The sequence below is a fragment of the Geotrypetes seraphini genome, chromosome 2, assembly GCF_902459505.1.
Source record: "Geotrypetes seraphini chromosome 2, aGeoSer1.1, whole genome shotgun sequence".
Taxonomy (NCBI): Eukaryota; Metazoa; Chordata; class Amphibia; order Gymnophiona; family Dermophiidae; genus Geotrypetes; species Geotrypetes seraphini.
The window spans coordinates 377682001-377694051 of record NC_047085.1 but is presented as its reverse complement, the minus strand read 5'-3'; the positions used below and the strand labels follow the sequence as shown (position 1 = coordinate 377694051).

Genomic DNA, 12051 nt, shown 5'->3' with positions numbered 1-12051 from the left:
TCTTGTGACAGCACTGGAAAAATACACATTTGTATATCTACAATGGCCAATATAAAAGTGTATGTGCTGGTTTTCAATGCCTGGACATTTTCAACATTTTTTTAATACAATGGAGGTTTATGCCACTCACACATGGCACATTTCTCCTGTATTTTAGAACAGCATCTATGTGAGCAGATTCTATTCTAAAATACTAGAGACACTTCTACATTCTATCTAAAATGGGGCTGTTTATGACTATAAAAGAAATTACCAAACTGAAAATAAGGTGAAAAGCACCTTCAAGGACTGGGCAGTAAGAAAAGGAAGATTAGAGTAAATCATTAGTTCCCAAACAGAATGTTGGGACCTCAAATGCGACACTGATAACTTGATCCCAGAAACAGGCCTGATCCTCTCTTTCCGTGCCTCCACTGTGACTTTTGCACAGTAGTGGCAGCTAGGACAGGACATGTGATTCAGTGAATGTTCATGGGCACTGCCCTTCCTCCTACAATATATGTACTTCTTGTTTGACTGGAAACCCATGTACTGGGATCTATGACTACACACAGCTTACACAGCCGACTGCTGCCTTCATGCCTTAAATAAGTGAAAGGAGAAAAAAAAATGGATGAGGGAGGGGAATGAGCGTCTGCTATTTTCTGCCATTATCATCTCCCAGCGCCTGCATGCTTACAGTTTAAAATGGGGCTACACTTGATAAAAGCTTGGAAGCACTATAGGAGATCCAACCTGCATTTATCATGTACTCCCATAAAACATAGGCGCGCGCGTGTATCTCCTCTTAAATATAGCACGAAAAACAGAGATTGATTCTTTGAATGCATAGATCATTAAGAAAGTAAATACACGTACAGTCGCAACCCCCGAAGATATGTTTACCTCTGCACATACCCAGTTCATATAGCTATACACAAGTACCAAATAAACATTAACATACAATTCCTCTTCAGATCTCGCTCTTACCGTGACTGACGATGATGGACAACTCGCCGCTCTCAGCCATCGCCCTTCACCGTGACGCTTCGGAGGATACGCCCCTGAGACTGGTGACATCACCTTCCTGCGCCCGACGTCCCTCGAGGTAGTGGGAACGCGCAATACTGCCAGTGCCCGCGCCTCATTGAAGGGAACGCCAGAGCGAATCAGGAACTCCGAGACCGCTCGCGTAACTTCCGACAAAGACCGGAAATAGGAGGAGGCCAAAAAAGTGACGTCACGTTGCGGCGTGCTGTGGCTGGTTACCTGTAGATTGTGGTAGGCGGAGGTGGTGGTGGTTATTCCAGTCTGCTCTTGAAATAAGTTATTATATTGAGAGCAGGTGCTGGGGGCTTTGTCTGAACAAGACTCCAATTGTGCTAGCGGCTTAATTGCCTTGAATTAAGCAACTCCCCATTTCCTTTACGTCCCTTGTAGACCTGCCTTGGATTTCCAGCCACTCCATTCTGTTCCTTTATGGAACCGGCAGCACTGATTTCAGTGGGCTGAATACCACAGTGCTTCAAAAAGTACCAGTCTGGCCAAAAAGTTTCCCTCCTGGCTTCTCTGTATAGCTGAAAGTTCTGTAGCCCATTTGTGTTAATATATATATATATTTTTTTTATTTTTTTTTTAATGTACATGCCAGCCTTTTTGGTTGGGTATCTTATTCGTTTATTTTGCTTTTTTTCCCCTCACTTTCCATTGCTTTCTTTTTCCATGTTCTTTACTGTTCTCTCAGATTGTCATTTGCTTTGTCTTTTTCCTCCTTTTGTCTTTGCCTGTCTCTCTACTCTTTTTACTCCTCTGTATACTACTTGATCCCTTCCTGGATAGCTTGCAGGCAGTATATAAGAAATTAAAATATTTTTTTTTTAGATATGCATTTTTTCTCTCCAGACAAATGTCACTCTCGCCCTTTTATGACAGTTTTACCTTCTACTATGTGTTGTAACTTTTCCCCATGATGTTGCATGGGTCTCATCTTGTAAATCGCCTTGAACTTATTCTGAAGAAGTGCAGTTAGATTAGATATGCTACTGTCCTCTAGAGAATGACACGTGGACGGGCACCCATGGATAACTGCGGGACAGGGGCAGAGCCTGCAGGGACAAACTGTCTCCTCGTGCCATTATGCTATTCCAACTAGATTACATTATAGTAGTAACTTATATTCTGCCTTTACCTTGCAGTTCTAGGCGGATTACAAAAGAGGTAAGCTGGACGTTACCAGGAGAAATACAGGGTTAGGTGCTGATTATAAGATTTTGAATAGCAGGGTTTTAATTTTCTCTCGGAGGGTTATATAATCAGGCGTTGTTATCAGTAAGTTGGAGAGGTGGTGGTCAAGTTTCGCTGCCTGAGGAGTTGCTAGTAGGCCATCATGCATCTTCTTGCATAGTGTGTCTTTGATTGGGGAGTGAGTAAATGGAGTCTGAGTTCTTCTTGGCCATAAGAACATAAGCAGTGCCTCTGCTGGATCAGACCAAGGGTCCATCCTGTCCAGCAGTCGGCTCAAGCGGCGGCCCATCAGGTCCAGGACCTGTATAATGATCTCTATCTATACCCTTCTATCCCCTTTTTTTTTCTATCTGTCTATACCCTTCTATCCCTTTCTTCTTCAGGAATTCATCCAATCCCTTCTTGAACCCTGATACAGTACCCTGTCCTATCACACCCTCTGGAAGCGCATTCCAGGCATCCACAACCCTTTGGGTGAAGAAGAACTTCCTAGCATTGGTTCTGAATCTGTCCCCTCTTAATTTATTCGAATGCCCTCTCGTTCTTGTAGTTTCTGAAAGTTTGAAGAATCTGTCCTTCTCCACTTTCTCTATGCCCTTCATGATCTTGTAAGTCTCTATCATGTCCCCTCTGAGTCTCCGCTTTTCCAGGGAAAAGAGCCCCAGTTTCTCTAATCTTTCAGCATATGAAAAGTTTTCCATACCTCTTATCAATCGCGTTGCTCTTTTCTGAACCCTCTCGATTATCGCCTTATCCTTCTTAAGGTATGGCGACCAATATTGGACGCAGTACTCCAGATGCGGGCGCACCATCGTCCGATACAACGGCAGGATGACCTCTTTCGTTCTGGTTGTAATACCTTTCTTAATAATACCTAGCATTCTATTCACTTTCTTAGAGGCCGCTGCGCACTGTGCTGACAGCTTCATTGTCTTGTCCACTATTACCCCCAAGTCCTTTTCTTGAGTACTTTCACCCATTACCAGCCCTCCCATCATATAGCTGTATTTCGGGTTTCTTTTCCCTACATGCAAGACTTTACATTTCTCTACATTAAACATCATCTGCCATCTCGTCGCCCACTTTTCTAGTTTGTTGAGGTCCCTTTGTAAATCCTCACAGTCCCCTTTAGTTCCAACTCCACTAAATAGTTTGGTGTCATCTGCAAATTTTATTACTTCGCACTTCGTCCCTGTTTCTAGATTGTTTATAAATATATTGAACAGCAGCGGTCCGAGTACTGACCCCTGCAGAACACCGCTCGTGACCCTCCTCCAGTCAGAGTAGTGGCCCTTCACTCCTACCCTTTGCTTCCTACCTGCCAACCAATTTTTGATCCATCTATGAACGTCTCCTTCCACCCCATGGTTCTTCAGTTTCCATAGTAAGCGTTCATGGGGTACCTTGTCAAAGGCCTTTTGGAGATCCAAGTATACGATGTCTATGGGGTCCCCTTTGTCCATTTGTTTGTTAATTCCTTCAAAGAAGTGCAATAAGTTCGTTAGGCACGATCTTCCCTTGCAGAAGCCGTGCTGGCTTGTTTTCATCAGTTTGTTTCTATCTATATGTTCATCAATGCTTTCTTTTTTCAGTGCTTCTGCCATTTTCCCCGGAACTGAGGTCAGACTCACCGGTCTGTAGTTTCCCGGGTCACCTCTCGATCCTTTTTTAAAGATGGGCGTAACATTAGCTATCCTCCAATCCTCTGGGATCACGCCTGTTTTCAGAAATAGGTTACAAACCCACTGTAGTAGTTCTGCTATTTCCTCCTTTAGTTCCTTCAAAACTGGATGAGGTGATCGTTCAGGTAGGTGGGGGCAGCACTTTGAATAGTAGACAGTAGAATTTGAATAATACTCAGACTCCTAAATAAGCATTTACCTCACTATTCAACAAACATCTTACGTCACTGTTAGGTAACTTCTCGTCTGCAACCCGCATATACTGATATTCTCCACTACATCCTGTTATCACTTGATTCTCTTAAATATAATTCTCATAATTGAATGTAATTCCTATAATTGAATGTAATTCTTATAATTGAATCCTCTACCACACCATGTAAAGTACATGAATCACGGTTATGCAATTTCCCTAGATAATCTATTAAGTAATATCTCTAGATAATCTGTTATGTAATTTCTCTGAATAATATTTGTTTTGCAATTCTCTCGGTAATGTCCAGATCTCTTATAATTTGTAATCCGCCTAGAACCGCAAGGCACAGGCGGAATAGAAATCACTAATGTAATGTAATGTAATGTAATTGTGCTTTCATTGGGAGCCAGTTTGAGTCTAGGTATGTAGTGGAGATGTGATCATATTTGCTTAATGAGTAGATCAGTCTGAGGGCTGTGTTTTGTATGGTCTGTAATTGTTTTATCATGCCTCTGGGGCATGGTAGGTAAAGGACGTTGCAGTAGTCTAAAAGTCCCAGAGCTAAGGATTGGACAAGGATTTGGAATTGTTTCCTGTTGAAGAATTTTAAAATTTGCCATGTCTGAAGGATTTCTGGATGGTTTTGTTGATTTGTAGTTGCATGGTACAGCATCTGTCTTATCATAATCCTAAGTAGTTTTAGGGCAGGTTGAATAGGGTATTTGATGGAGTTTATTTCTATTTCTGTTGTGGTTAGGGGTTTGTCTTTTTCGAGTAGTAGGAATTTTGTTTTGTCTGTGTTTAGCTTTAGTTTGTGGTCTTTTATCCATTTTTCAACTGTTTCTATTATCTTTAGCAATTTTTCTGTTATGATGGGAATTGGATCATCGAAAGGAAGGAGAATGGTGATGTCATCTGCGTAGCTCTATGATGTAATGCTTAGGCTGGTACCGGGGAAGCTGACATAGAGGTTGAAAAGCATTGGAGATAATGGTGACCCTTGTGGTACACCACAGGGGTTATACCAGAATTCTGATTTTTCTGTTTGCCTTGACTCGGTAGGTTCTAGATTGTAGGAATCCTTGGCACCATGTGTATACCCTATCCGTGATTCCTGTAGCTTCCAGAATTTGTAATAGGATGGCACGATCTACCAGGTCAAATGCTGCAGAAAGATCAAGTTGTATGACTAGCATCCTCTTGCATTTACTTAGGTGCTGACAGGCTGTGTCCAGGAATAGTGTTTCTGTGCTGTAGTTAGTCCTGAACCCAGATTGTGAGGGGTGAAGTAGGTAGTTTGTAAGGTATTGTGCCACTAGGCCTTCCATTAGTTTGACGTATATTGGTATTGAGGCTATGAGGCTCATAAAACAAAAACAGGTCTAAAAACCCACCCAAGTCGTCACTTAGACGATTTAAAAGACTGGTCATCCAAGTGCCTACAATCGAAACGGGAATTCGCAGGAGCCAGTCAAGAAGCCGCTCGGTGCCGAGCAGGAATGCCAAACTGCACTCCTGCTCATTGCCGCTCAGTGGCAGAAGAAACCGGATTTTGCGGCAGCCACCACTGACTGGGTTAGCAGCAGGGCAGGAGCGCAGAAAGATCGTTCCTGCCTGCTGCACCTCAGGAGGACAGGGTAGGGAGGGGGGATAGGGTGCAGAGTCTGGCAGCAGCAGCCTGCAATAATTCTGGGAGGGGGGGACGCTGACCCGAATATAAACCGGGATATCTATTTTGGGCCAATTTTGGGCCCAAGAATCCCGGTTTATATTCGAGTATATATTATACGGTATCTAAAAAAGTTGTTGCTGTTAGTTTTTGCCTTTTTGGCAAGTTCTTTTCATATTCTTTGTTAGCCTTCTTTATCAATGCTTTGCTTGCCAGTGCTTGTGTTGTTTCTTATTTTCTTCATTTGGATCCTTTTTCTATTCTTTTAAGGATGTTCTAATAGTCTCCTTCACTTCACCTTTTAATCATGTCAGCTGTCATTTTCTCTCTTTTCCACCCTTTTTAATATGTGGAATACATCTGGTCTGGTCTGATCGCGTTGGGTGGATAGAGAGGGTGCCAATCAACCCTTCTACACTGCCCTGGATCGCAGTAGTTGCATGGCCAATTTAAATTTTGCATGCCATAGGATAGAAAATGCACTGCATATGCATTCATTTCAATGCAGTGTGTGGCCAAGGTTTCTGCATGAATTAACACTCATGCTGAATTCCTTTCTGCATTGCTGTGTTATGGTAAACTATAAAACCTGCAGAAAGCTTTCTGCATCAGAGTAAGCAATCACAAACAAGAAATAGGAATTCTGAGAACGTTATATGCAATGTAAGGTTAAAGTAATAGAATTGTGTAAAACAAAGTAATCAGGGTTGCACATTTCAAAAGCTGATACAAGGGAGGTGCTGAAAAGTTCTCAGCCCAATTAACTTTCTAGTATAAATCATGTTTTATTGGCACACCAGCAGTAAATATACAATACAGCACGACAAAACAACAAGGTCGCGAACACCAAACGTACCATCAAATACATTTTCACCCCAACCAAAGAATCCCCCCAATCCCCACCCACTCCAAAGCCCAAACCCCCACCCCATCCCAAACCCTCACCATGAGACCCAATCCATACCCAAAAACCCCAGCAAGAAAGGAGTATGCTGAGCAAGCTGTATGCTTATGCCGCTCAGCACCTATCAACCAAAATAACCAAATCCCATCCTCCCACCCACACAATGTAGTCCCCCCCACCCACCGAACTCCACATACTTCCAACCACTCATACCCACCATTCACACTCACCCAAACAGCCACCCACCAACCCGGGGAAAACAGCTGAGAGCATAAGGTATCAGCAACAGAATGAGTTTAAGACCAGACTTCTGGCCCTAAGGGAAAGCGAGGAAATGTAGGGGTCCCAGGTCTGCAGGAAAATCTTCGACCGCCTGACAGATAATCGAGCATGGCGCTGCTCCAAGAGCATCAAATTATGAAAACGATTCCTCCAAGCCCAGTAAGCAGGCGCTATGTCTTGCGTCCAAACGCTAAGAATGACCTTCTTTCCTATAACAGCACCTTTCCGGATCAGCACAATTAACTTTCTAAATTCTGAACGTTATTTTGTCACTGTAGCTGAAAAGAGTGTTATTTTATTTTGCAAAGTGTCAATTTGCAGAATCAAAATGCTATGTTTGACATTGTTTCAAATCATCGATTGAACCATGCCAATGGAAAGTTTGGAATTTTCAAGTGTGGAACTCCCAGCTGTCATGAAGTTCCTATTCCTGCAGAAGAAAACTTCAAGAAAATCCATGAATGTATGATGCAAACATTGAGTGCCCATCATACTCCACAGTGAAGAAGTGGTGTGTCAATTTTCAGCGTGGAGGTTTTGAGACCAAAGATGCAGCAAGGTCTGGGAGGCCTCAAACAGTGTCAGCTTCTGAAATTGTTGACCATGTCCATGTCCTGATCTTTGCAGATTGTTGAATATCAGCTAAAATAATTGCTGAGACACTACAGTTATCCAGGGAACATGTTGGGTATATAATCCATGAGCAGCTGGTTATGCAGAAGCTGTCAACCAAGTAGTGCCCAAATGTTTATTTGCTGATGAGAAATTACGTTGAGTGGACACTTACAAGTTGATTTTGCATAATTTTTATGCAATTTAGGGGCCTAAGGCATTGCAAATAAACATTTTGACCCTGATTCTGCAAAGTGCGTCCCAATTGTAGGCAGCTATAGGCGTCCTACAGCTGTCTAATCAGCCAATTGGGAGGCACGTTTTCTAAAAAAAAATGCTCCCCAGGCAGGCCGCCTATATTGAAGGCGCCTCCGGAAGCCTAGGGAGGCCCACAAGCCCGTCTAAGCTTGCCTAAGGCTAGGCAGTAGCCTTAGGCGAACCTAGGCGGCCCTGCGCGTCTCCCTAGCAGAGCGGGAGACGCTTACAATGTAGGCTAGGAAAATGCTGGCCTACATGGTAAGTAGACCCGGCCGCTATACTTTATTGCGGCAAGGGATCTCCCTGCCGCGATTAGTATAGCAGCCGCAACTACAGCCGCCAGTCTCCCCAACCTCCCCCCCCCCAACGTTCATGGCAGGAGGGTGCCCAACCTCTCCTGCCGAAAGAACCCCCCCAAAGATCGCCGGCAGGAGGGTACCCAACCCCTCCTGCCGGCCCTCCCAACGACCCCCCCAAATAATATGCCCTAACCGCCCTCCCCAGACCCCCCCCCAACGGCCTCCCCGAAGATGCCGGCAGGAGAGTGCCCAATCCCTCCTGCCGGCCCCCCACAACGAACCCTCCACCCCTGAACCCCCCTCTTCGCACCGTCCAGCCAGCAGGCCTGCCTATGTCCAAATGAGGCGGGCCCACCCCTCCCCTGCCCAACCCACAGGATCCTAGGGCCTGATTGGCCCGAGCGCCTAAGGCCCCTCCCATTATAGGAGGGGCCTTAGGCGCTTGGGCCAATGTGTAATGTGTCTTGTTTCTTTTTTGTTTGTATCATTATCTTGGGTATGTTAGGAAGTTTAGGAGATGATCTGACCATATAACTGACTCCTACACTACGTGGTCTATCAATTTGCGATCTGGACTATTTGCTGAGTGTGAGATGAAATCTAGACAGTGTCCACCAGTGGCGTAGCGAGAGTGGGAGGCACCTGGGGCGGTGGCACCTCTCCCCCCGCACCCTACTCTCCGCCCCCTGCTTCTTCCACACGAACACCCTCTCCCGCTCTTTGCGCACCCCCATGCCACACTTGTGTCCTCCCCACCCTTGTACCTTTTTAAATCTTTGCCAGCGTGTGCAGCTTCTTCAACCTGCTGCCCATGCTAGCATTGGCTTTCACTCTGATGTCACTTTCTGGCTCTGTGGCCCAGAAGTGATTTCAGAGGGAGCCAGGCTGGCACGAGTAGTTGCTTGTGCTGGCAAGATTTTAAAGAAGTACGGGGGTGGAGGGGGGAAAGGAGGATGCGAACATGGCATGGGGGGGCAGAGAGGTGCTGGTACCCTCACAAAGACAGTACCTGGGCTGTACCGTTTCCGCCCCTCGCCCCTTTAACTGGTGTCCAATTTTTGAGTAAGGACCTGTGGGGAGGTGGGGAGTTCTACTTGCTCTATTAAGCTTTAGAAGTTTCAAACTTTTGGATTGTCCTGTACTTCTGTGTATAGATGTAGGTCCCCTATGACTACCAGATTGGGGTAGTTAGTGACATAGTAAGAGATCAGTTTTGTGATTTTATCTTCTACTGTATTTCAATTACCTAGTGGTCTGTATATTAAGAGCAGTTTTATGTCTTTCCTGCCTTCCTGGTGTTTCAGGTTGCAGACCATGTATTCCAATCCTTGGTCATTACAGCTTTCTTGTTTTTGTAGAGTGAGGAATGATTTGTACATTAGGAGGAGGCCCTTCACCTCTTCTGTTTTGTTGTTGGTGATGGATTGTTTTGTACCCAGGTGGGCAAAGATCAATTAGCACTGGAGAATCATCGTCCTGTATCAATGTTTCTACTATACATATTATCCCTGCATGACTATTTGTTTTCAGGTCATTTATTATTAAGGTCTTGTTGCAGACTGAGCGTGCATTTACGTAATTGCACTGTATTGGCACATAATCATTTATCAATAAGTTTTCAGAGGTCAAAACCTCTTTCCTCAAGTCAGTGCGTATATTGCTGTTATGGTATCCTGTCCTGACCTGAGGAAGGGGGTTTTGTTCTCCAAAAGTTAATAAACAATGTATTAAAATTAGCCCAATAAAAGATTACCTTGTTTCAATTTTCTATTTATAAATATTTATCAATACAGTTACAATACTACTTTATTCTAAAGCAGTGGTTCCCAAACCTGTCCTGGGGGACCCCCAAGTCAGTCAGGTTTTCAAGATATCCCTAATGAATATGCATGAGAGAGATTTGCATATAATGGAAGTGATAGGTATGCAAATCTCTCTCATGCATATTCATTAGGGATATCTTGAAAACCTGACTGGCTGGGGGTCCCCCAGGACAGGTTTGGGAACCACTGTTCTAAAGCAACAAAAAAAATATTTTTTCTGCCTTTTGTCTTTTCTGGTTTCTTCATCTTCTCTTCACACTCTTCTTTCCATCTAGCCCTCTGTCTTTCTTCCATATAACATCTTCCCTCTTTCTATGTCCCTTATATAAATCGTCTACCCTCTTCCCCTTCCAACGTGTGCTCCATCTCTCCTTTATGCATAATTCATTTCAGTTCACCCTCATCATTTTTCTCTCTCTGTCTCCACCCCTCCCCCATGCTCTGGCATCTCTCTTCTTCATTTTTCCCCTTCCCCCCTTACTTATGTCTCCTTCCCTTCCCTCTTCCCCCAGCATCTCTGTCTCCTTCTCTTCCCTTCCTTCCCCACCTGGCATCTCTGTCTCCTTCCCATCTCTCCACCCTAGCATCTCTGTATTCCTTCCCTCCCTTCTCCCCCTGGCATCTCTGTATTCCCCTCCCTTCCCCCTGGCATCTTTCTCCTCTCACCCTCCATGCTCTGAATGGCTGGCTGGCATCCTTTCATCCCTCCCTCCTCTGGCATCCCTTCCTCCCTGCTCTGCCATCCCTCTCTGCTGTGGCATATCTCCCTGCTCTGGCCTGCCTGCTAGCCTCCTGCCCTGCTCTTCCCTCACTCTCTCCCTGCTCTGGCATCCATCCATCCATCCCTCCCTCCCTGTCTGTCTCCCTTCTCTGGCTTCCTTCCCTCCCTCCCTGCTCGAGCATACATCCCTCCCAGTATCACTCCCTTTCTGCTCTGGCATCCCTCCTTCCCTCTCTCTTTGGCAGTCATCTTGAAAATCTTTGGAGTGGCGGCAGGAAAGAGTTGAGTTCTTTCCTGCCCCTGAAGAGGCCACTAGCCCACCTTTTATGTTATATGTCCCCATTGCTGTGGTATTAGCACATTGCTGTGGTATTAGCACAGCAATGATTCCTATTCATGCGGCACTACTGTGGAACAATCTACCACTACCCCAGTAATACCAGGCAAGGTGGTATAGATCCTCCACTTTACTGTGGTAATTACCACAGTAACAATTACCGTGTCACTCTCTAATCTCCACTTGGAAGCTAGGTTTTGCCTCTCATTATCCCCTTCTTTCACCCTCTAGTCTTCATTTTCTCTCTTTTCACATCTCACTTACCTGTGAGATTTTTTATCTTCTACTCTCACCTCTTCCTTGCCCTCATTTATCTTCCTCCAAGTCTTATTCCTTCACCAACATCAGCTTATTAACCTCTTCTGGCATCTAGCTCCTTTATCTATTTTCATCTTTCACTTCTCAGATCCATTTCTTTCATCTGTTCCCATTGCCTCTCAACCCCTTTTTCACCCATTCCCCTTTCTCACTATCTCCCTCACTCATCTTCCTCTTTCTCACCCTTCCATCTGCACTTTTCCTTTTGTTAATGTAACCATGGGTTACAAAAATTAAGTTTGAAATATGTTATAGTTTATAGGGCAGAAGATCTGATAGAAGTTTTTATTTTGAAGTGAAAAGTTTTGTTTGTTAGGTGGGTAATTTAATGCTGTATTTGCCTGCCTGAGAGTGAGAATTCTGGAATGTGTTATGTCTGCATCAGGTCTGATGAGATCACGTAGCAGTGAGCAGGGCAGGTCAGGATTCTATAACGGCCAGAGAGAGAAAGAAAAAAATAAGAGTTGGGAAGAGTTCAGTTTTGAAAGATAGGTTGGTCTGGGGTTTGTTTGAGAATAGTTTACAATACATCAGGGTTGGAAAAGTTAGGGAATTTCAATTATTTTTTCTTTTCTATGGGTAGTTAGAGAAAATTAAAGCAACAAACATATTTTTCAGGGCGTTAGGGTTTTGCTCCCTTTGATTTCTTTAAGTTAAGAAGTAGGTTTGCTGTTGATCAAAACTGAATCTCAAAATAAGAAAAAAAGAAGCGCTGGTACCCAACGGC

At 44.4% G+C, this 12051-nt stretch overlaps 1 protein-coding gene across 2 annotated transcripts in view; it reads right to left on the bottom strand.

The window, feature by feature from the left end:
* Positions 1 to 1216, bottom strand: part of BAG1 (BAG cochaperone 1) — a 41752-nt gene extending 40536 nt beyond the window's left edge. The window contains exon 1 of one of the 2 annotated variants that reach the window (XM_033930643.1): positions 970 to 1216. In XM_033930643.1, coding sequence (XP_033786534.1) covers positions 970 to 1009 — 40 coding nt within the window. In that variant the 5' untranslated portion in view covers positions 1010 to 1216. The remainder of the gene's footprint in view (positions 1 to 969) is intronic. The other variant, XM_033930644.1, reaches the window with a different exon arrangement.
* Positions 1217 to 12051: the final 10835 nt, after the last annotated feature.